This window comes from Triturus cristatus, chromosome 4_1 (assembly GCF_964204655.1).
Source record: "Triturus cristatus chromosome 4_1, aTriCri1.1, whole genome shotgun sequence".
Taxonomy (NCBI): domain Eukaryota; kingdom Metazoa; phylum Chordata; class Amphibia; order Caudata; family Salamandridae; genus Triturus; species Triturus cristatus.
The window spans coordinates 15538159-15564290 of record NC_140585.1 but is presented as its reverse complement, the minus strand read 5'-3'; the positions used below and the strand labels follow the sequence as shown (position 1 = coordinate 15564290).

At 41.4% G+C, this 26132-nt stretch overlaps 1 protein-coding gene across 1 annotated transcript in view; it reads left to right on the top strand.

The window, feature by feature from the left end:
- The window catches only part of LOC146839317 (lectin-like), a 234535-nt gene that overhangs the window by 176463 nt on the left and 31940 nt on the right, over nucleotides 1-26132 (top strand). The window contains exon 4 of the mRNA XM_085650336.1: nucleotides 2682-2839. Coding sequence (XP_085506462.1) covers nucleotides 2682-2839 — 158 coding nt within the window. The remainder of the gene's footprint in view (nucleotides 1-2681; nucleotides 2840-26132) is intronic.

Genomic DNA, 26132 nt, shown 5'->3' with positions numbered 1-26132 from the left:
TTTCCGGAGTAGCCTTAGGTAACCCTTCGGCCAGAAGTGGATACATACCATTCATAAGGGCGTTTCTTTGTCTATCTACTTGTTCTGACTTTATTCGTGTACCTTCTTCAATTAATAGATTTTCTCGGACTTTATTTGAATTCTCCTTACTTTTCTCTTCCTGTCTGAGTGCTTTTTCTGTACGTCTATGGGATTCTTTACGCCATAATTCAATGGCATCTTTCTGTGATTGTCTAGCTTTCTTTTTCCATAATTCTTCTTCTACTTTCATGATGCAATCTGCATCCCAGGTCCCAGCTGCGGGCCACCTCTGACTTTCTGGTAATTCCTTGGTGTAGTCTACCCATAAATCAAGAAATAATACGGCGTCTAGGCCATGTTTATGATACATGAAGTACCCTGGAGTGTCCCTAGGAGGAATGGGAACAGCTTCTTCGAGTACCCCTTTTCTAGTTTTGATCTGTCTTAACTTTGAAAAGAGCGGCATGTTTGAGAACTGATTTGATACCTAATCTTGAACACGTTTAATACAACTAAACACAATAATGAACAGTCATTCACCCCACAATATGTAGAACGTATTTAAAACATTTAACATTTAACATTTAACATTTAACATTTAACAGTTAACGAACAGTAACGATGGCCATTAGGGAACTAGTCACTTAGCATACTCGACATACTAGATATACTGCTAAACAGTACAGATACACTGCTGAAACAGTGCAGACCGGATTTGTGTACCCAAACCCGTCTTGACCGGCACAACCTATGTGCACGTCAGAACGCCTCCCCGGCAATGGTACTCACCGGGTAGCTCGGAACGGAAGGCCTCGGAACTGAACTGGACTGGAATGGACCGGACTGGACTCGACTCGGAACTTCGGAACTTCGGGACTTCGGAACCTGGTGGGCCTCTGTATACCTCGGATCTTGCTCTCTCAGCTAGGCTCTGGTCGGGATACTTCGCACTTCTCACCGCCTCGTCTGGGTGTTGATCGCAGCCTCAGTCGCCCCCGCTTGACCGGAGGGAGATACAGGAAATCCTGCTGGTACGCGTTATTGTCCGTCCAGCTGTGGCAGGAGACCGGGCCTGCAACGCACCTCCGGCGCGTGAGATGAGAAAGTGTCCCTATTCGGGCGCCAATTATGTGGTAAATAATTTAATTACCGGTACTTAATTTGATGCGGAAAACTAGTAAGGATGACTCAGTAAAATAAGAGGCAGAATCCGTGGTATTCGAGGTTCGGAAAGGGCTTTATTCCTTATACAATTCGAATTGTGGGCTTCATATTCCATCACCACGGAGGTTCAGGAAGTGAAGGGCGATACATTATTGACAGGTAATCATTTTTATAGAAGAGGCATTACAGTGAAACAGATGCAGGAGGCGTAACAGCTGATAAAAGAGATAAAGACATACATGCGTAACTAAAATAGGCGTAACTAGGCGTAACTAGAAAACGTCATTAGGTATGATGTCACAAATGGGTGGATCCATGAAAGAATTTCGCAATGTCAGCAGAAATACTTGGCAGGGATGCGCGCGCAGCAGCATGACGTGTGATTGACGTGCAACTAGGGGGTGAAGGGGACTTGACATTTAGCTCTACATGTGGAGACAAAAGTCTGGGGGGTCAAGTCAACCTAATCCCAAATCATATCTAACATCCTATGTTTAAAGAACTATGTTATCCAAAAGAAAAGGTCTTTCGAACAAAATCTATTCTATACTGACTGTGAGTGCGTGTACAAGCGTCTAAGTGTCTACATGAGATGCGAGGGGCAGAAATCTTCCATAGTAACAGGACCATGAATTACTTGCATGAAGACAGAAAAGCCGGGCCCTTAGCTCGGTAGCTGGAAGGATGTTTACTTAAACTACTAGACAGGAATGCATTGGATGAGGAGCGGAGCAGATAATGTTGAAGGTGAAATACAGTTTTTGGCAGGCAGACAGGCCGAGTCAGGCACCGTTAGCCGCGCAGGGAGTAGGACAAAGTTCATGGATACGGATGCGAGCTCAGACTGGAGCTGTCAGAGGTAGAAAGCAGGGAAAGGCTTGATGGTAGCATTCAGGGCCTATTCGCCTGAACTGCAAAATGGAGTAACTGAGCCATATAAAGTCGGTGGCCTTTCATACTTAGGAATGGAATATCCGGCCCATTCATGGCGGATCTGAAAGAGGACATGTTGACGGTGGACGCACATGTGTTTGCGTCTTCATAACTGGAACTGGAGGGAACATATATGTACTTGTAATATATACATGGAGCCGTTGGGGTCTAAGATAGGGGACATAACTGATCACAAAAATCCATATTTCCACACTAGTAGGGCATAGGCGTGTTTTAATACGCGTACAGCACTGTAGCACTGTACATGAGGCTTCCTGCGGTATTTTTGTAGCGCTTGTACTATTCAGAGAGAACCATGATGGAAATGAAAGGAGTAGAACTTTTATATTTTTAAATAAAATCTGTACTGCTAAAACCCCCAGGCAATGCCATTATTAAACATTGCTTCCCTTAGTAACATTCATAATACGTATTTTTGAGGTTTATATTATCAAAGTGTGAAAGTCCATTGAATTGTTCTATTTCTGTCATATATTGTGACCACAAGATATACATACAATTAGAATCTGCTTTAAATTAGCTTGTGTTGCTTGTATTCCTAGTGGACTCTTTAGTGACCCCCGGGACCTTGAGAAAGACCACCCACAAGAGCCGTCACATCGATGGAGTTCGGCGCTGGAAGGGCAGGACCAGATGGCTCGCGCGTAATGAATCCTCTTATCGATATATTACTACCCGGAAGCACTGGGTAGATGCTGAGGTATGGGGCAATGTTTCGGTGCATGTCTAGTCTCTGTGGTGCCAGCCTTCTGCAGGATATCTGCCTTCATGGGTTTCCACCCTAACAAGCAGCTCAATAGTTTGTCTTATGCTCATGGAAATGCCCACATGACAACATTTTAGAATAGGTAAATGAGAAGAGTTTGAAAATAAATCGGGAGAATGGATTTACGTCATTGGTTAGTAATAATGTAGAGGCAGTTTCAGGCAGTGAAAGTTGTGGAAGTGTTTACAAATGCTGTGCGTGTAGCTGATGGAACAGTGTGGAATCATTATCATGATTCCCTATCTATGGGGGAAATAGAGGAAAGAGGAAGGCAAGGGAAGGATGAAGTGTGAAGTAGATAAAGTGATAACAATATTTTGTGATGTACCAAACATGGCATGTAGATTTGGAAACAATGAGGGAGTGACACCACCCATGAGTTTAACCAACTAATTTAGGGGCATATTTACAAGCAGGCGATAAAATTATCGCCGCTTTTCCGACCGTTTTCGGTCGAAAAGCGGCTATAATTTTATCGCCTAATTAGCAAGGCCACGCTAACGCGTGAAACCTTGCTTTAGCGTCAGGATTCCTAACGCCCAGCTTTGCATCTCTAATGAGATGCAAAGTGGGCGTTCCTGACCTAACATGACAGGAGAAATGTCGCTAAGCGACATTTCTCCTATAATCAAGCCCCACACTCTGAAGCATAGCGTCAGGAAAAGTAGCGATAACCCCTGTTATCGCTACTTTCCTTACGCCTGCTTCAGGACTGACTTAGCCATGATATCCTATGGAGGGTGCATATCATGGCTAAGTTTGTGAGTCCCTATCAGCAAGCTAACGCCACATTGCGTGAGATTATTGCTGGGTTTCCAGCGATAATCTCACGTTAGCCTGTTAGCGTGAGGATTTTTATCGCTGAGGAGATAAGCGTTGCTAATAGCACGCTATCTCAGCGATAAAAATCCATGTTACCCTGCGATAATTATCCTCACGCTAAGAGCGCTGAGTGATAATTATCACCGGGTGTTGCTGATATGCCCCTTAGTTTCTCAGGAAGATCTGATGTCAATAGTGGCCGTACAATTTACAGATGCACCAAACACAGATGAAGTACAAAGGAAACTTCTTTATTTGAAGATGGATCACACACCTCAGCATGATTTCTCCTGCTGCAGCTCTCACCCTAACCCCCTCTTCTTTCAAACCAATACATTATCTTGAAACTTTGACAGGAAAGGCTCCACAGCACATGCAACGAATGGGAAACAGTGGGTTCTTTAAAATGACAGAATCAGGGAAGGAACAGGATGCCACATACAACAAGTAGTAGAGAATGCAGATTACCTGTAAAGTTTAAGGACTTTCTTTCAGGTCCACAATCATGACCTTCCAAAACTTCTACATGAGCAAGAAACACTTCTTCCCAAGTTTCCCAATCCATGGGGGGCCCACAGGTGCTGGCAGAAATACAGGGGGGGGGGTACAATGCGCAACATAATAATGAATAATTCATATGTAATTGCAACATTTCCACAGATTGTACTAGTAGTATATAAAGTTACCAGGTAAAAGAACAATTTATAATAAAAATAAACTTTCAATATTTAATTTCTATGTAGTTGTGCATATCACAGTAATAATCATGAGGGTGTGCACATCACCATTAATGCGCCTGTCACTTCCACTTCGGTGTGCGCATCACCATTAATGCGCCTGTCACTTCCACTTCGGTGTGCACATCACCATTAATGCGCCTGTCACTTCCACTTCGGTGTGCGCATCACCGTTAATGCGCCTGTCACTTCCACTTAGGTGTCTGCATCACCATGGAAGCACAAATAAACGCAAACAGTAATCACTTGGGTGTGTGCACCGCCATCAATGCGCTAGTTAAATTGGCAGCGTGCCACTCGCTTCCTCCCCGTAGATCCAATCTGGCCACCATGTTGTTGATGCTTGGCGTGATGACGTCACACCAGTGCCCAGAAGCTTTCGGTGAAATGCAACCGCACCGCTGTCACCTGGTACCTGCTCCAGATGATGCGAATTGAGGGGCATATCAACAACAACCGGCGATAATTATTGCTAAGCGCACTTAGCGCTAGGATAATTATCGCCGGCTAGCGTGGATTTTTATCGCTGAGATAGCGTGCTATTAGCAACGCTTATCTAAAAAGCGATAAAAATCCTAACGCTAACTGCCTAACGTGAGATTATCGCTGGAAACCCAGCGATAATCTCACGTTAGCTTGTTGATAGGGACTCACAAACTTAGCCATGATATCCACCTTCCATAGGATATCATGACTAAGTCAGTCCTGAAGCAGGCGTAAGGAAAGTAGCGATAACAGGGGTTATCGCTACTTTTCCTGCCGCTATGCTTCATAGCGTGGGGCTTGATGATAGGAGAAATGTCTCTTAGCGACATTTCTCCTGTCATGTCAGGTCAGGGACGCCCACTTTGCATCTCATTAGAGATGCAAAGCTGGGCGTTAGGAATCCCCACGCTAAGGCAAGGTTTCACGCGTTAGCGTGGCCTTGCTAATTAGGCGATAAAATTATCGCCTCCTTGTAAATATGCCCCTGAATTTCCATATTTTATTGATTTATGAGAAACCGTTTCCTTTCTTTTTGCAAAAAGACACCTGGGACGGTTAATTGCGCTAGTTTAAATGCTTCAGCTGCAGTGTAAGGCAGGGAGTCTTCTGTGCCGTGAAACCGAAGCCGGGCACACAGGCAAACAAACCTTCTTGACAAGGTGCCTGCATGCCTGAACGAAATGCAAATGTGCGCAACAAGTTACTTCTGCAAATGTAAAGGATGCTTGGAAGCTTTAGTTGATCAACTCACTCAAGGCTTTGTGATGACAAAGATTATTTTTTTGCAGTGGAAGTGCAAAGAGCTAACAACTGAGCTGTGAAGTCTGGGCTTTTAATTCTAATTGTATTTAAATTGCTCTTCATTAATAAAATAGATATATTTTTAAATAAATAAATTGCTCTTACTACCCCAACGTAATGCAAATGTGCGCAACAAGTTAATTCTGCAAATGTATATAATGCTTAAAAGCCTTGAAGCTTCGTGATTCGAAAGATCTTTATTTTAAGTGTAGTGCAAAGAGTTAGAATAAGAGCTGCGAAGTGTGGGCTTTTATTTGTAATTGTATTTAAAGTGCACTTACTACCCTGACGAGGTGTCACAGAGACAGTTAAGTAAAAAAGTTGCATTACGTACAGTCTGGGTGTCAAGCTATCTTATACTGTGTGTCATTCAATACTCACAGTGCTTTCTGTCATACTCTGTGACCTCGTAGCACTAAAAATACACTAGTCACAATTCTCCACTGAACCAACTGAGATTTAATTCTGTGGCTCTCTAGTTACACAAAGAGCTATACAGTGCATTGACTAATAGAGTTTTCATAACGTATCATAGCGCATTTTTCACTGAGCAACAATACTTTGTTGTTTTAGCCACACCTTTAACCCTGCCCCCACGCTCACTGACCCTGCCCCCATTGCATACAGCATCACTTTTCCATACATCTTTTAGGTGTCGCTTGCGCTGTGCTTGAGAAATGTATTGTTTTGAATATAAACTTAAAAGGGACTTACATCCCATCCCCTCTCTTTCCTAGCTTTTCATTGGTTCCTGTGCTTGCCACTTACATTTCCTCCATTTCTACTGCCTGTATCACATTTTCCTGCATTTACCAATGCTTGTTCCACCTCTGCTTCTCTTATTAGTTTCCCATAGCCGAAATACTGTTAACATCCTCTTTGGTGGAGCGATTTTTTATAAAGTTTTCCCTCTTTCTGCTTGCAGCAGATTTATTTAGGCAACGTATCACCCAGAAAGATTAAGGGCCTCATTACAATGTCGGTTGGAAAGTCTCCAAACGGAAGTCGGATTCTCCTAAACCTATGTTTCTGATCTAGTCGGAAACATTTCCGACTGGCTAATTACAATGGAAAGGAAACCGTTCTGTCAGTCAGAATTGGTTCTGACACTCATTTGAAAACCTCGAATCTGTTGAAGCTGAATTGTACAGCTCTATGTACCGCGTTTCCAACCGACGTATTACTATCTCGGATTCGGACAGCCTTTTGGACCCAGACTGCCGTCAAAAAAAGGCTGTCGAAAAGTGATTTTGGGGACCCATAGCAGCCCCCACTTCATCTTGAGACCTCCGGTTGGAGCCCGTTGGGCACCCAGGGGACCCCACTTTAAAAACCATGCACAGTGTGGAAGGAACCATGGGGTGCCTGCGACAGGGTACAAGGTTTTCAGCAACCACCCGTTTTTGGGTCGAGCCTAGACAGCGCATGCGCAGTCGCAAGATCTGTAGTAAACATCAGCATAGCGGGGGTAATCCCGCCTGCTGCCCTGCTGCCCTGCTGCCTGCCATTGGTTAACTCCTGCGTTACTGTAAGTGCCTGGCTCATTATCGGTTGGTGGTCCGATACATCACTTCCGTTTTTAACGGAAGCAGCACCGACCAGCTACAATTTCATTATGCCCTAAATGTTAATGTGTAATGTTTAGGTACTACTTGCTTTATTGTGTAAATATGCTCCCCTGCACGAACAATGCGGGCACTGTGTTAATGAGGCAAATCAACTTGGATCCATTCTCCATTCTCGTCGATACCCCCTCCCCCCGCTGCTCTTAGTGTGGCTTGTGTGTTTTTAAGAGACACGGTGTCAGCTTCGGGATTCCCTAATATAACAGTATTGAAAGTTACTCTATTCACTTCTGAAGTACGAGCTTGCTGGTTGTGCCGGCTTCCACCCAGAATCACGCAGCTCGCCCCAATATTTTGGCAAAGCGACCCCTCTCAAGGCCATGATTTATATAATGGCGCTCCAGTTAATGGTTTTCTTTTTGTTCTTTGAGAGCGGCTTGCACAACTTCATTTGCCTTTCCTTCGGTGCCTCTCCCCATATGGGAACGAAGCCCTTGAGAAAGAGACGGCTCTTGGGTGTGCATTATGTGTGGCAGTATCACCCGAGCATGAAGCAGAGCCGCCTTTGTTTTGTTTTGCAAGCTGCTCCTTGAAGCTCTTTTTACTCCCACCCCTTCCTGCTTCGCATTGAGCCCCCTGCCACCCCCCACTTGGCACAAACGCAACCTCACCCTTATAAGGCGGCAATGCCTCTTCAATGCTTACTCCTCCTTCGCAGCATTTGCTGCCCTGCCCGACCTCCTCCCTCCACTCCCAGGGGTCTGCCAGTCCCCACTCCACCATGACGTGCTGGAACCCGTGGACGCCCACAGGGCTATAAAAGTCACACCGCCTCAATAGCTCCCGCCGGCACCAAATGCTTGTGTATTTCCTCATTTACTCCATAACAAGCCCCTTTATGTATGTGCCAAGCACAGGGGCATATCATTAGGGGTGGGCAGAATTTGCGTAATCGCGTTACGCAAATCTCCGCGAAACGGTAAAAAATCTCCGCGAACATGCAGAAATTCCACGAACACGCGGAATTGCATGTTCGCGATGCTTTTTTCCTGTTCACAGTTGCTGTTTGCGTTCTCGGGGAAAAATATCTCGCGAACACACATTTTGAGAACGCGAACAAGAAAAAATTTCGCGAAGTCGCGGAAAGCAGAATTTTGGGCAATTTCGCGTTCTCCGCGGAACGTGAAATTACCAAAATTCCGCGAATTCCGCGAGCGGAACGGAATTTACCGCCCAGGCCTACATATCATCAAGAACTGGCGAAATTATTGCTTCCTGAATTAGTGTGATGAACTCTACACTATGCACTTATCCTGAAACAGTGCGATGAGCTCTACACTATGCACTTATCCTGAAACAGTGCGATGAACTCTACACTATGCACTTATCCTGAAACAGTGTGATGAACTCTACACTATGCACTTATCCTGAAATTGTATGACATACTCTACACTAAGCACATAACTTGAAACAATCCAATGGATTCTACACTATGAACTTATCCTGAAACAGTATGCTGAACTGTACGCTATGCGCTTATCCTGAAACAGTATGATAAAATCTAAACTATACACTTATCATAAAACAGTATGATGAGCTCTACACAATACACTTTCCTGAAACATTAAGATGAACACTACACTATGCAGTTATCATGAAACAGTATCATGAACTCTGCACTGTGCTCTTCTCCTGAAATAGAACGATGAACTGTATAGTATGCTCTTACCATGAAACAGTATGATGGACTCTACACTATGCACTTATACTGAAACAATACAACGAACTCTACTCTAAGGACTACGGCAAACTCTACAAGAAACACGTGTATTGAAACAGCCTGATGAAGGGTACTTGGAGTGCCATTGCTGGTCGACCAAAACTTTACTTTGTAAATTCTTTTTTCCTTTCATTAGTTATTCTTTTATAATTTGTTTAGCCATCCCTGTGTGTTCAAACTGTGGGGCATATTTACAAGGAGCTGGCGCCCCACAGTGTCATTTTTAGGTCAAGCCTAGACAGCGCATGCGCTGTGGCAAAACCTGTAGTAAACATCAGCATAGCAAGTGTGATCCTGCCTGCTGCCCTGCTGCCTGCCATTGGTTAACTCCTGCGTTACTCCAAGTACCTGGCTCATTATCGGTTGGTGGTCCCATACATCACTTCCGTTTTTAATGGAAGCAGCACCGACCAACTACAATTGTATTATACCCTGAGTGTGTTAATGTGCATTGTTTAGGGACTTCTTGCTTTATTGTGTAAATATGCCCCCTTGCACAGACGACTAGGGCACTGTGTTAATGAGGCGAATCAACTTGGATGCATTTTCGTCGATACCCCCCCCCACTGCCCTTCGTGTGGCTTGCGTGTATTTAAGAGACACGGTGTCAGCTTCGCGTTTCCTTAATATAACAGAATTGAAAGTTACTCTATTCACTACTGAAGTACGAGCTTGCTGGTTGTGCCGGCTTCCACCCAGAATCACGCAGCCCCAATATTTTGGCAAAGCGACCCCTCTCAGGGCCGTGATTTTTTTTAACGGCGCTCCAGTTAATGGTTTTCTTTTTGTTCTTTGAGGGCGGCTTGCACAACTTACTTTGCCCTTCCTCCGCTGCCTCTCCCCATATGGGAACGAAGCCCTTGAGAAAGAGATGGCTCTTTAGTGTGCATTATGTGTGGCAGTATCACCCGAGCATGAAGCAGAGCCGCCTTTGCTTGTGTATTTCCTCATTTACTCCATAACAAGCCCCTTTATGTATGTGCCAAATGAAATAAGTTCACCCCGTGGCGAGTGAGCTCACATCACACACTGAAAGCCCGCATTTCCCTTAACGCTACAAACCAGCACAAAAAAAACTTCGTTTACAAGCGTGCCCCACTATACATTGATTCATGTCAACAGCAAAGCGCCACTAATTCTGAAAGCTTTTGAGGTACGGATGAGGACGGAGTGCCTTTAGTCTTGGACAGTTAAGTATCTAAAATATAGTTACAAACACGTATGTTATCGCTACTTTCCTTACGCCTGCTTTAGGACTGATTTAGCCATGATATCCTATGGAAGGTGGATATCATGGCTATGTTTGTGAGTCCCTATCAACAAGATAACGCCACATTTCGTGAGATTATCGCAGGGTTTCCAGTGATTATCTCACGTTAGGCAGTTAGCGCTGGGATTTTTATCGCTTTTGAGATAAGCGTTGCTAATAGCACGCTATCTCAGCGTTAAAAATCCATGCTAGCCGGCGATAATTATCCTAGCGCTAAGTGCGCTTAGCGATAATTATCGCCGGTTGTTGGTGATATGCCCCTTAGTTTCACTCAATTTGTGGTTTTTTTATTTGTTTTAATTTCTAGCTATTTGTTCAAACGCGCTTAGCTGTTGGCATTTATACATGAAATCTTTGCTTCCTTACACAACGTTTCCTTCGTTTAGCTTCACTTTTTTATTTTATTTTCAAAATTGGTGGAGGGTGTGCATATAAAACATGCATAGCTGATAGCATTTGTTTGTGCACGATTATATCGTCAGTGCATTTTTGACAAGCTCTTGGTTTGCTGTTAGGTTAAAATGTGCTCAGCTGATAGAATGAGGCTTTGGGTTTTGTGTTTTGTATTTTAGACACGAACACGCTCAGTCGATGGGATGTTTACAGGCAAATAAATTCACCCAACAATTTATTAAATGTGCGTGTTATAGTTTCAAAACATTCTTTGAAGACTCTATGGGGCAGATTTATGTTCCCTGGCGCATCCCTGCAAATCAGCATGGATGCGCCAGGGAAGATGCGTCACGCAAGTTTACCCTTGCGCCACCACAGATGCGCCGCATTTACAATGCAGCGCATCGTGGCGCAAGGATAAACAGATGCGTGACGCATCTGATGGCGGAAGGGCGGCGCATTACTGGAGTTGCGTCGCAAGCGCGACGCAGCTCCAGCAAGGCTCGGGGGTGCCCTATCGGTACAATGCTGCGTCAATCCTTACGCCTGCTTCAAGCAGGCGCAGGAATTTGACGCAGCATGGCCGGAAAAGTGACTGAGTGAAATCTTGTAGATTTCACTCAGCCACTTTTCGGAGGCGTCCCTGCGCCGGAACGGCCCCCCCTGTGAAGGTACGCCCACATGTGGCGCAAGCTTTACAACGTGACGCATCTCCCTAGATGCGTCACGTTGTAAATCTGCTGCAGAATGGCGCTGGCTTTGCACCGCCGCTGCGTCACAAAAGTGACGCAACGGCGGCGCAAAAGTGAGTCACAGGGCTTATAAATCTGCCCCTATGAATTTCCATATTTTCCGCCATGGCTATATGGTCAAAAGTATTTTTTATGGCAGTTAGTTGTCTGTGAAGCAGGAGTTACCGTGCCACTGACACTGTCCCAGCCCTTCCAGCCTTTCAGACGCAATAATGTGGCATCGCCTCCTTTTAGCTACAAGGTTTTCCCCAATAGTTATAAAAGGCAAATTGGGTGAGTGTCAGTTTTTGCATATGAAGTAGAACTTGCTGTGCTACTGACATTGCCCCAGACCTTCCATCCTTTTAGACGTAATACTGTGTTATTTTCTTCTATTACTAAAGGGAGCTTTTTAAAGTTGGTTGAAGGTTGCTTTTCATCTTGAAAGATGTAATTACACATGATTCCATCAGATGTGTGCAAAAAAAAACATGCTCAGCGCCAACATGAAGGCATCTGTGCGCTTTATAGTAAACATGGAACGGTGTATTGGGTAGGCATGGATAGATACTGTGATTTGGCCAGAATTATAGGGTGTTAAGACACGCTTTATATATGAACTCCCTTATTTACCGTATTAGTTATCGAAGGCTGCTGGGCCAGTGTTAGTTAGTTGCACATTACGCAGGAGTTGGATTATTTTATGGATTGGATTAAGCGCATACAGTTGCATATGCTTTCGTTTGAAACTTCTTGACTTTTGGCGAATGTTAGAAAAATGAAATGGCTCGTGGCAGTCAGCTGCAGGTAAATCAGGATTTGCTTTTGATAGCACCGGATTCTTGTTTACCTGATTATTTCCAAGAACCCTCTCAGGCCGCCAGGATCTTTTTATCTGCTAAATAGTGTCGAGGGGAGAAAATCCAATATCCAATACATAATCAACAAAATCAAATCTTGTTTTAAAAGGACCACGAACACCGAATCTAATATTTAGAGGATTTTATTACAACCAAAAATAACTGCACATACAGACACCTTAGCACAAGGTGAAGAAGATAAATGGGCACTAATACAAACGCAAGTCTACATAGGAGTCACATACGACTCAGAACATAAAGAATAACAAGTTCTAGTAACATAAGAAAAGCAATGGTTAAGCCAACGTCTACATTAGGAATCATTAGTATAAAAGGAAAAAAAATCGTTGATCTGTCCCTACTCTATCTCTAAGGTGACGTCCCTACTTAACATTTCGCTCCCAGGCAAGAGAATAAAAAGGTGTCAGAAGTGAAAACTTCCTTAGAAGTACATTCATCTGGAGCTCGTTCTAAGATGCTCCTTCTAGCTTCCCATCTAAATCTCAACTGCCCAACCCTCGGGACACTGTCCCTAATACAAAGACCCAAAAACATAGAAACACGCCCTTCGGCACACCTCTTCAACCAGGTCTTCTTCCAGTACTTTTCCAACGAATCTTGTCTCGCATCCAACGACGGTTAGCTTGACCTTGGGTCGCAGGCACCATCTCCGCTGAAAGTATCATCCGTAAATTCCAATGTACTCCCCTGCTGGCTTATCGTACCATCCTAACTCCTAAAACAAAGACCTAGTCTCTCTAACAAGCTAAATGTCCTTGCACCTGCAGCAGAAACATGGGAACGAGAAACTTTTCACTTCTCTAAGATTTTCCACTCCCCTGCAACCCAAAGCCTTACCAAGGGAAATCATTTTCGGCCTACAACGTTCGCTAACATAAGAAATGAGCAGGCCTTTCTCTTTAAACGTATCTGCGATCAGGCCTTCACACTGTTAAACACATTACTAAATCACACATTAAGCATTAATTCATTATTCTCTCAAACATGAAGAAGCAAACTACACGTGCAACTTTAACATGGCACACGTTTAAACTAACACGTTGCTTTACATGAAAATCAAACACTATGCGTTTACTTAAATACATTTGCAATGATCTACGACATTCTTCATGGAAAGCATGGTTACAATTCTAATCACCTCTATGTTAAACAATTCTAGTGACACAATTGCTAAGGAACATCTAACTATGTCGATTAATATGTGGGTGCGGACTAACAGTGAATATGATGCACCCCTACAATTTCAGAATATCGTGGCGCTCTATCACTTTGCCATTGACACTATCCCAGCACTTCCGGTATATATACGTTGCAGTAACAAGGAATTACTTATTTTTACTAAAAAGCATAATATTGTTCACCTTTTACAGTGGTGGTGAGCTGCACGTCAAGTACGACTTGCCCTGCTACTAACACTATATCTCCTTTTTTTTTTTTTAAAAAGCCACCATATTTTTTCGTATTTCACAGCGGCAGTGAGCTGCACGTTAAGCAGGACTTTCCGTGCCACTGACACCACCCCAGCCCATCCAGTATGTCTGACGCAGTAATATGGAATTTTTTTAATTTTTCTAAAAGCCACCATATTCTTTTGCCATTACAGCGGCAGAATAAATTGGGGGTTTGGTTTGAAAAAGAAAGACAGCTTTAATAACACAAAGAATTTGCATTGCAATAGGTCTCACATTTGTGAGAGTTTAAGCTGTTAGCTTTGTAAATGACAATGCCTTTTATTTGTTTTATAAGCCAAAACATAAATAAAAGGCATTGTCATTTACAATGCCAATAGCTCAAACTCGCGCAAATGCGAGACCTATTGCATTGCAAATGCTTGTTTTAACGGGAGCCTGTGTTGTCGGTCGGAGCACAGACTCCCATTGAAGTCAATAGGAGACCTTCTAAAAGGTGTTCGGAAGCATTGTAATCGGTTGTTTGGACTCGCCAAACCCGATTCGGTCGGAACTGATTCCGACAAGGAGTTAGTCAGTTTGCTTTCAGACGGACATCATAATGAGGCCCCTAGTTTTTTCCCCAGAATCATAGATGTTGCACTGCTGAAACTCGAACGGGATCCCTGTTCTCGAGTCAGCAGCCCTGGCCACTGCGCCACATCCTTTCTACTCCTGTGATGCTTGTTTTCCTTGTCATCCTAGTTAAGAGTTCAAGTGAAAAATGCTGCTTTAAATATTTGATGTGAATGTTCTTTAACGTGAAATAAAATGCATTCATTGCCTGCTTATAAGCATAAATATTGCAAAATGCTATGAACGACAACAAATATCTGTTTTGACACTTGAGTGCTCTACTGCTTCTATCATTTTAGTCGACTGAAGGTATTACTGTCTGAAGACTGGCGGGTACGTTAATTATACACTATAAGCTATGTGGTACAATGCTAACGCATGATGGACACCACGTGAAGGGAGGCGTGTTATAAGTCTTGTGTTTATGATGGAACTGGGTCATTGTGTTGTGTAGTTTCCTAAGGGGGCGTGTTCATTGTTGACCATTGGTAGCAGTGTTCCGTGTATGGATAAGGGAATGTGATATCGACGTGGCCTGCTATTGCCTAAATACAGCAGTTTTTAAGGGTAAGTGCCCAGCTCTGTGAAGTTGAACGGCTGTGCCATGTGAGGTACAAGCCTACAGTTCTTATGGAGCCTTAATTATAACAAGAAAACAATTATGCACTTTGAAAACAAGCTAGATCTCCTTCAAACTAACCAAGGATTGCACACAGTGCTTTAAGTGGGATGGAAAATGTGTGTGACACGTGGCGGCCTGTCTCAGTTGCAGTAATATTGCAATAGACTCCTTCCCTATACCTCAGGGCCATCAGTGGAAAGGTTTATGCTGCTATTTGAGCAGGAAGAGATAGCTTTGTCTCCGAAAGTGTCCAGTGCAAACAAAGGAGCATATTATCAAGCATGGAGTTAAAATTATCGCCGCTTTAGCAGCAGAAAACTGCCGCTAAAGCGTCGATAATGGGCTTGATAATATGCACTTGAGAATTCCAATAGAAGCCCATATTGTCACCAAAACATGGGCTTCTATGGGAATTCATGATGTGTAAGCCATTGTTGTCGACAACAGAGCGACAACAATGGTTTACACATCAGATCAGGCTGCTGAAATATACGCTCTCATTCAAGAAGTCAGATCAATGGATGCCCATGGGGGCTCGATTTCACAACAATTAAAACAATTGGAATACCTAACCCGGAGACAATTGAATCAGAAATTACATGCATCCACCCTAGTTCAGTATCATAAAGCTAAGCGTATTCCGAGGGGATTACGTTTGTCCATCAAGCCGATGTTATTTCGTTTTCATTTGAATCCAGCTTTTATGGATAAATGGTATTCCATCTTAAATAAATGTTCCTCAGATCTCATCTTATTGATCATAGAAGAATTATCAAAGACAATACGAGATTTAGAAGAAGAAATTCAAACTTTGAAACAGGAACTTGAATTAAGAATGGAACAAGACACCTGGCAGATCAACTTGGAGGGATTCAATCTGAAATTGGAAAAAAATAGTAAAGAACTACAGAAAGGAAAATTGAAGAAATACAAAAGAGACACCATAGACTACAAACTGAATGAAGTCCACACATCGGCAGACATACATGCCCGCAGAAGATTTGACCAAAGATAAACGACCACACAATCCTCGGAAGAAAGCCTAGTAAGGGATAAGGATAACTCCACCAATAGAACACCAGTTTTACCTAGTACATCTAGCACAAGTACCATTGGATCGACAACACAATCAGTTGAAAACGTCAATGCCACAACATCCGTGTCTTTTTTGTCACAGACCCCAGTCCAAGGGTTACCACCAGTCCAATTGAAAACAACTTCAGGAACAAACGCCGCACCAGGCGTGAAAAAGGCCGGAAAAGCTCTTCGCAGCGGGAAGAACATAGTGTAATCATTAATATATCTACAGTCCAATTAACATCCCAACAGACCAAAATATTGAATAAAAGATTGTCATTCGTACCAACGAATACTATCAACAATATGGAATTGGAAACTTCTTTATTCAGATTCATGCGCACATTACGTTTGCAATTTTTTTTTTACAAATGTGGTCAACACTGAACGAGCTGAACAAACTATTGAAAGCATCAAATTCAAGCCCAAGAGTTCCTTTCAAGCGCCAGTTTCGCACAAAATGTTAGATACGTACGAAATAATGATAAAAAAGGATATCAAGGCTTTGAGCTTCACAAAACCCAGGAACCAAAATCTTACAAAATACGACAGGATAACACTAAAAACTATAGCAAATAATTCAGAAATCACTATCCAACCAGCTGATAAAGGAGGAGCCATAGTATTGATGGACACAACTTTCAACCAACAAAAAGTCAATCAACATGTCACAGATACTAATACATACCTACCATTGGATTCTGATCCCACTAATGAATTGCTCGGAATTTTGATGAAGATCTTGCAAAATGCGATAGATATGGCTTGGATAGATGAACCAACAAGAACATATCTTACAACACCCAACCCACGAAGACCTCAATTGTATATGATACCTAAGATCCACAAAAGCCTGGATGATCCTCCTTTCAGACCTATCGTATCTGGTTGTGGGTCCATATTTGACCCCCTGGGTAAATATTTATATCACTTTTTGCAGAAATTTGTGCAAAACTGGAAATCATATATTAAAAACACAACAGATTTTTTATTAAAACTAGAAAATATCGAATGGAACACACAAGCACCTTGGCTACTTTGTACAATAGACGTGGTTGCACTCTACATGTCAATACCGCATGCAGCTGGATTAGAAGCTGTTGAGTGGGCCTTGTTGCAACTGGAATATATTAATACTGAAAAGGTATTATTACTACAGTTATTGAATTATTGTCTACAAAATAGCTGCTTTAAATGGAATGGCAGATATTATGCACAGCTCACCGGAACTTCAATGGGGTTTTCAGGGGCACCGGCATATGCAAATATTTTCATGGCTTTATTCGAAAAACAGAATCTCATGAGCAACCACTCTTGGTGGTCTAAGATAGAATTATATTGTCAATTTATAGATGATACATTTTTGATTTGGACTGGTACTAGAGAAGCGTTGGAAGACATGGTACAAACACTCAATTCTTTTGATCCCAGAATACAATTCACCCGTAAGCTTTATGAAAGTACTATAGAATACATGGGCGTCACCATCATCAAGAAACCAGATGGTGGAGGAATAGATACTCAAATATACACTAAAATGACAGATCGTAACAATGCTTTACATCACTCCAGTTTTCTCCCTAGGAGCCTAATAATACATTTGCCATATTCCCAATTCATAAGGATAAAAATAACATGTTCTGACCCAACAGTATGTTCTATTAAAACAGAGGAATATAGACAGAAATACAAAACCAGAGGATATCCTGATAAAACACTACAAGATTGCATCCTAAGAGCTTCCAATAAAGAACGCAAGAACCTATTGATTAACAACACCACAACTGAGTCTAACCGGATTGTATTTGTATCAAAATATACCACAAGTCCACCAGCCATCAAAAAGATCATTAACAAAAGATGGGAGTTACTTGCTAATGAACCAGAGTTCAATAATTTATTCAAAGAATTACCCCTACATGCATACACAAGAGGAAGAAATTTGCGGGAATTACTTTCGAAACATGACTTGGAAGGTCAAACTAAGGAACCTAAAGGAACCACAAGATGTCATAATTGCATACATTGCAATAATGTGATTTTAGGAAATAAATTAACACATCCCATCACAGGGACTCAAATAGCGTTGAGACATACAAGTGACTGCAATACAGATAATGTAATATACTGTATAAAGTGCCCATGTGGAAAAGCATACATTGGGAAAACTGAACGCAAGATTAAAACTCGTCTGACTGAACATAAAAGTTGTATAAGAACAACAAATATCACCTCAGCAGTGGTAGCACACTAGATTGAGGCTAACCATTCAATCGCCCAATTAAGATTTCAAATCATAGAAAAAGTGATAACACGTCATGGTATTGATAACAATAAAAAATTGCTTCAGCGCAAGGTTTATTGGATAAAAACATTGCAAACCATGATTCCTAAGGGGTTAAATGATAGACTAGATATGTCTTATTTCCTGAAGGCACATATATGATCACTACTTTTTGATATACTCATATCACAACATCACATACTACAGAGAAGCAGGATATTATGATCACAACACCACACACTACAAGCATGAGAGAAGCGGGATATTATTATTTATCGAGTAAATTAGCTAATCATAGTATGATTTTCATTAGGTATTGAGGATTATTGTTTTTTATAATAGTAAGTCATGAATGAACGCGGTTCACAGAACAGCATATTATTAGTAGGCAGGTATTTTGAGTATTGTTTGGTTCACTTCCATACATGTAGAAATTACAGCAGTATTTGCTAAAAAGGTTAGCCCTCTTTTTTAGTTCATATTGTCATTTTGTTATGGTGCAGCGCAACTTTCACGCTAATCAGGAAACACCATGCATCATGTGACACGGTGTGATTATACGTGGTTCTTTTGGTTAAGCTAACAATAATGGTCTCCGAATTGACTAGTACATTGATCTCTTCTTTCTTGCATCTTTTATTTCTTAGCGGTAAAATCCGTTTATTTCATATTTATATTAGTACAATTTCATTGGTTATTTTACATTTGGATTGGTAGCGTACTTTTTGTTTATATACTGATTTCACCAGCACATCATGGCGCCTGTTAAAATTGAGCAGTAGCACTCGTGTCTGTCGTCTATGTTTAGGTTACTTCACTGTTAGTATTTATAATCTCGCGAAAATCATTACCAGGAAGTACGGTTGAACCGAGGTTATCGGAAGCGGCACGCGTTATTGAAACATCAGGTAATGTGTGGGCTTACGGTCTTTGAATACCGAGCACCGTTGTACGTTCTATTTTACTACACGGGTAGACTTTGTGATACTTAGATCTTGATATTTTTGAATCTTTGTTGTTACAGAGTACACAGTATTCATTGGGTGCAGTAAGGTAAACATAGCGATATATAGTGGTAACCTTCAATGTTTGTATTCTTTTTCGCATTTTGTATTTCGTTCTTGATTAGGCTGAACATTTGCTTAGTTCCCAGTCTGTTTAGGTTCTTGTTTTGAACCTGCTGGTCATTTAGTATTGTTTATTACAGACTAAAAACCTAATTTGAACATGTTGAGGTAAGGAATTAAATCTTCACTCAGGTCAAAATATGACGGTTTTGTATGGTGTTGTATGGTTCTATTGTTAGGGAGTGATAACAGGCATTGATTACTGGTCATTTTGCAGATAGAGAACACGATTGGCTGACAAATCAGAGCAAGAGTTGTGCAAAGTCAGGTATGCAATGATATTACACATTACATTCTAACACACGAGGTGATGGATTCCCAAACCACATACAGGCCAAGAATAATGATCACTGATCAGCATGAGATCTATCTTATTATGGTAAACACTATTGTGACTTTGAGCCCTTACGGTATATTAATCAGAGTGTATTCTTTTATGTTATATTTACAGATGTTACCCCTGAGGAAGGAACAGTTGTTAGTTCCGAAATGCATTGGGCATTAATATTGAACTTTGTATGACATTGTACAAATGATACTTCACTCGTTGTTCATGTAAACATTGTTGATTTAAGCAACAGACTAATATTGTATTGAAAAAAAAGCATTGCAAAGAATGTTATGTTTATTGATAACGAATGATTTATGCAAATAATGATACATTGAATTGAAGAATAAATACAATTTAAGTTTGAACCTCTATGGTTTAATGAGTGGTGACACCACCCAGTGAACAGTGCACAGCTAATTCAAGCCTCAGTGCTTGTTGTTAACTATTATTTGAACTTCGCAAGAACTGGCCACTCTTGCTAGCTGCAGCATCCCGCAAAAAATTAGGTTTAATTAAATATAAATATAGGAGTGCACCCCTAACCCTTATAACTTGTGGAAGTCTACATGAACCAATAGGTAAATACCTAGACCGATACCTACAACCAAGTGTCATGTCCTACATAAAGGACACCACTGACTTTTTAGGAAAACTACATCAGATTCAAACAGTAGACCATGGAGACGTACTCCTGTGTACAGTAGTTGTAAAATCGCAATATACGTCCATCCCAAACCACCTGGGAATAGAGGCGGTGGAACACAGAAAATGAAGAAAACACAAAGGTTTTCCTTATGGAACTTTTAGAATTACACTATTCCACAGTTATTTTAAGTGGCAGGATATGTGGTACCAACAAAAGACTGGCACATCCATGGGCAATTGCGCAGCGCCCTCGTACGCAAATATCTTCATGAACCGATTTGAAGCGGAAAACATCTTGTCAAATGATGCCTGGAAAACACATCTGGTATTGTTGTTACGGTTTATCGACGACATATTTATAGTGTGGAGAGTAGGCCTGGGCGGCAAATTCCGTTCCGTTCGCAGAATATGCGGAATTTGGGTAATTTCGCGTTCCGCGGAGAACGCGAAATAGCCCAAAAATCTGCGTTCCGCGATGACATTTTTTGCTTGTTCGCGTTCTCAATATGCGTGTTCGCGAGATATTTCACCCCGAGCACGCAAACAGCGATCGCGAACAGGAAAAAAGTATCGCGAACAAGCAATTCCGCGTGTTCGCGGAATTTCTGCGTGTTCGCGGAGATTTTTTACCGTTTCGCGGAGATTTGCGTAACGCGATTCTGCGAATTCCGCCCACCCCTAGTGGAGAGGTGCCGCAACAGCTCTACAGGAACAACTCAATATGTTAAACCAGATTGATCAGCACATACAATTTACATTTGAAATTCAGGATCAATCTGTTACATTTCTGGATGTAAAAGTCACTAAGACCCAGCAGGGATTTGACACTGATTTGTACAGAAAAGCAACAGATAGGAACAATATTCTTCTCTTTGACAGTCCTCAACCCTTAAAACAACACCTACCTTATTCGCAACTATTAAGAGTAAAGAGGATTGTTAATAACCCTGTGAGAATGGAGATACAAACCAGTAACATGATCGAAAGATTCAAGGCTCGTGGATTCCCAGACCATATTCTGACCAAGGCCAAGGAACGAAGTTAATTGAAAACAAGAGAAGAACTATTGATACCCAGTCAGAAAACCGATCAAGGAACGCACAATCGTAGTTTCAAAATACTTTACGATGAGCATTACATATAAGAAAATCATACAAAAAACACTTGCCCATCCTGAGACTTGAACCAGACTTCAATCAGGTGTTTGAAGAGGAACCGATCTTCGCATATAGTAGAAGTAAAAATGTAGGGGAAATCATAAAAAACGCAAACTACAGTCTAACACCTACTACATACAAAGGTAACACCCCATGTTGGAATTGTAACAATTGCAACAATTTGATGAGGGGAGAACATATCACCCACCCGATGAAAGGACACAAGATTAAATTGAGAGTAAATGCCACATGTGATACATCAAACGTGGTGTATATGTTAAAGTGCCCGTGTGGGAAACCGTACATCGGACAGACTGAAAGAAAAATCAAAGTACGAGTAAACGAGCATAACAGCAATATAAGAGTCAAACAAACAAAATCTACTGTAGCTCAACATTTTATTGAAGCTGACAACAACATCAGTCAATTAAAAGTTTGTGTTTTAGAAGTTGTGAACAAACATGGAAGGAAGAGATAACCAAAATCATCTCTTAAAACGTGAGAATTATTGGATAAGCCAGTTAAGCTCCTTGAAACCCAACGGGATGAACAAACGTTTAGAATTTCAATGTTACTTATAAAAGATCAACTGTTGGTTTTATTATGTAGATATACTGTACCTCCATTGTGAACGTTGATATCATATTATTTACATGTTTTTCACATGTCTTTGTAACTATCGTTGGAATTTTAATCGGTGCACATCATTTGTTAGAAATTTCTTATTTATGTTTTAAACAACACATCACGTTTTTTGCAGTTTTTGAATATAACTTTATTGCACTTATGCACTTATGCACTCGGGTATTCCATAGTGCGCTTAGTCCCTTTTCACTGATTACTTACTCCTAGTGACTGAGATTTAAACCGCACTTCCAATTTATGACACACCCACTGAATTCCTCCACGGAGGCTGACGCGGTATACACGCCAACATAATCGTGTTAGGAAACATAACGGTAAGCGCGAAGTAAGATAGCATTGTTTTATAGTATAACAGCTTTGTTGATTCATGCGGTTAATAATAGTATGTGAAGTCTGTATGATATTTGATATTTGAGCCCATTCATAGCATTACGAGTTTTTTTAAATCGATCACTGAGCACTCTTTAATTCACATGGACACGAAAAGGAGAACCCCTGTTTTGATCGCAACACAGGATGTACCCTTTGACGCATATAAAATTACACTATATAACTTTCACTAAGCGTTTTCTTTGATTATGACAGCACGGCATGACTAACCAAACTTTTTCCACTTAAGATCACGAATGACAATGTGGTGTCCAATTGTTTAACATAGATTCATAAGAGTTATTTATCCATTTACAGACAATCTCCTTGTTGAAGGTCATTGGCCAAAATGTATTGGGAGTGAAAGCTTGAACCAAGCACCTGGAATGATGCATTTTGGGAATTGAAGTTTTTTTTGAAAATATAGCTTGTGATGAGATCAACAATATTAAAAATGACTTGAAGTAAAGGATCCATGTAATGGAACTCAGTTATTCAACCAGTTGAAACATTTCACGAGGACTAATCCTGTGCCGGGGGGACATTCCCCATATATGTGGGGGATGCTAGTGGAGTCAATAACACATGCAACAGGTTTAAATTGTTTTTTCCTTTTCAAACATACTTTAGTAAAGTGCTCTATGTTTTGCAGTAGTTACACGTTACATTAGCTCCAGGACACTTTGCACCCTTTTGATGAGGAGGATTTCTGCATCGGTAGCACATATGTCTAGAAACATGAGGTTCAGATGCGCTGCTACCCTGACTCAGATCTTTCCGTGTGCTGTTGTTTGAAGATGAAGACTTAGAAAGACTTTTTTTCTCTTTACCATTGCCAATGACAACGTTGACAGAATCAGAAGTATTCTCATCCAGTTCTTTTAATGATATCAAGGATGTCTCACTACGTTTGGCAATTTTGATAGTCTCATTGATTGAGGGATTTGCGAGAGAGAGAAGTTTTTGACGAATTTGTTTGTCTTTGGAATGACACACGAACTGATCACGGATCAATTGGTCGGTGAATGTTTCAAACTGACAAAAGGAGGCAAAATTACGTAACACCGAAATGTAGGAATCCACATCTTCACTTTCATTCTGTTTTCTTTAGAAGAATTTATGACCATCAAACTGGGCTGTTTGTCAAACCTCAACTTGAGTTTGGTTATAGTGTCTTGATATACATCAACAATGTCATCAGGAAGATGATAAATTTTTGGGAAATGCATGAATATAGAACGTCCTTCAAAACCTAGAGCATGAGGAAGAAGATATTTTTTTCTTTCGCTGGAAAATTAGAAGCTCCAATAGAACCTAGGTAGGTTTGAAAGGCATCAAACCAAACCTCCCATCGAACAGGTGGTTCCCTAGGAGATTTTAAAAATAAGGGAGGAGGAGCAACAGACTGCATAATGACACAGGAAAAAGAGAAAAAACTAGGGAGAAAGATAGAGATATGGAAAGTAAAGTAAGATAAACAAAATGCAGGTAAGAGTTGTTGTAGAAATAGCTGGAAAAGTGATTAAAAAAAAATGTAGAAAATACACTTAAAACGAGATGTGAAAAGGAGTTGTGTGACCAGCTCGACAAAAGCAGGATAAAAAAAAAAGTAAAAATAAAATTTAAAAAATGATTGACAGACGTAGCGATCGTCATGATCGGCAAATGTAAAATCGATGTTAAAATCTTTTTTTTAGATATAAATACTACAAAGCTTTATATGGATAAAGACATGCTGATCGTCGAGTGAAAGATAATACTTAAATACGTGCTGATCGTCGTAGTGATCAGCTGAGTTTGTAAGACGTGCTAATCATCGTCAGTAATAATGTATTTAAAGACGTTCTGATCGTGGTGATGATCAGCTGAGTTTTGAGTTGCTAAACACCCACATAAACATCTTCTGAAATACAATTAATTTCTAATGCATTTTGACGTGCCAATCGTCGTGATTAGTAGGACGGAGAAAACTGATGACGAATGAGCGCTTACAAGCGTGGAAAACAGAGCGTGATGTCCCGCAAAAGACCGTGCATAGAATGCAGCAGAGGTCAGGCAGCATGAGGCCTGCAACTGTCACTGCGCAAGTGTAATCAGCGCAAACAAGGAAATTGACTGAAGACAGAAGACAAGCAACACAGCGCATGTGAAAAGAGATTAGCGGAGAACTTCACATGCCCGTAAAGTCAGTAAGGTGAAAATGGATGACGGGAAGCATCAGAAGTCTCCGATCGTAAAGGGCGTTCCAAGACGGACCTTAGAAAGGTAAATAAATTTGTGTGCAGACGTAGGAAACTTCTAGCGGAAGATTAGAGTTGAAGTCAAAAGGCATGTGCGGTGTGCCATGAAAATGCTGAAATGACGGAACAGTCTTACTGCGAGGAGAGCACACCGTTGAGGCAGTCAGATGCACGCAGGGTCCAGCGTGTGACTGTGCAGCATAGGATCGTCGCCACAAAATTGTAGTGAGCGACTCAGTAGATGCAGTAGGTTCTGGAGATGAAGTTTAATTCAAACAGGCTACACAGCAGACAGGAGCGCCAGGGTGGGTGACATCCAACTCCAACAGATCCACAACACTTTGAATCGAGGAACAATATGACAGCGCTTCTAAGCAACAGGCCAACATTCTATAGGAGAATACTAGATAGAGGAAAGGTGAGGAAGTACAGGACGTTAAAGATACAACAATAGGATATCTAGCCTACTCAGCTGTGGCAGAGTTTTTTCCCACCTACTCCAGACGTATCTGGGTTTTGTAAGTAGGGTCTCTGAGAATAAGCATGACTGAGCTACTCAGATTATACTGTTGAGTAAGTACGCCCTTTGTATTACAGGTTGGGTAACTTTAGACCACGTTGGGTAACCCATGTTTGACACGTTGGGCGCCATGCAGTGTAGTTCCGATAGTACCTTTTCATGCAGGACCTACGCCGTTTACGTATAACATATACTGTGGGCTTCGTGACAAACTGACTCTGTACACCCCCACTGAATATGTCAGTATATGTTATCTATAAACAGCATAGGTCCTGCATGAAAGGGTACTACTGGAACTACACTACAGTACTTTTCGCTCAGTTACTCTTGCTCACTTTGTCTCAGAGAAATACACAGAGTAAACAGTGGGGACGTTTTCAAAAGGCATTTATTGAACCAGCGTCATTCTAATATAAAATAGTTATGCTTAAAAAACCATAAGACAGAACAGGTTATATAAATGATTCTAAGCACCAACAGAGTAAATGAATGGTAGATTTCTACCACAGTGTTGGAAACAATGTATATATGCAAGCATATAAATACATGACAATAGTAATGTGTACCCATATGATGCAACCCTCACTAGACCTACCTAAGTGTACCTAGCATGTATGCAGGTGCAGAGCCAAGAATCCCCCTAGGCTGAAGCCAACCCCATTACCTGAAGTGAGAGACTGTGGGACCCCGTCTTGGTCTCGAGATGGACACCCTGTGAGA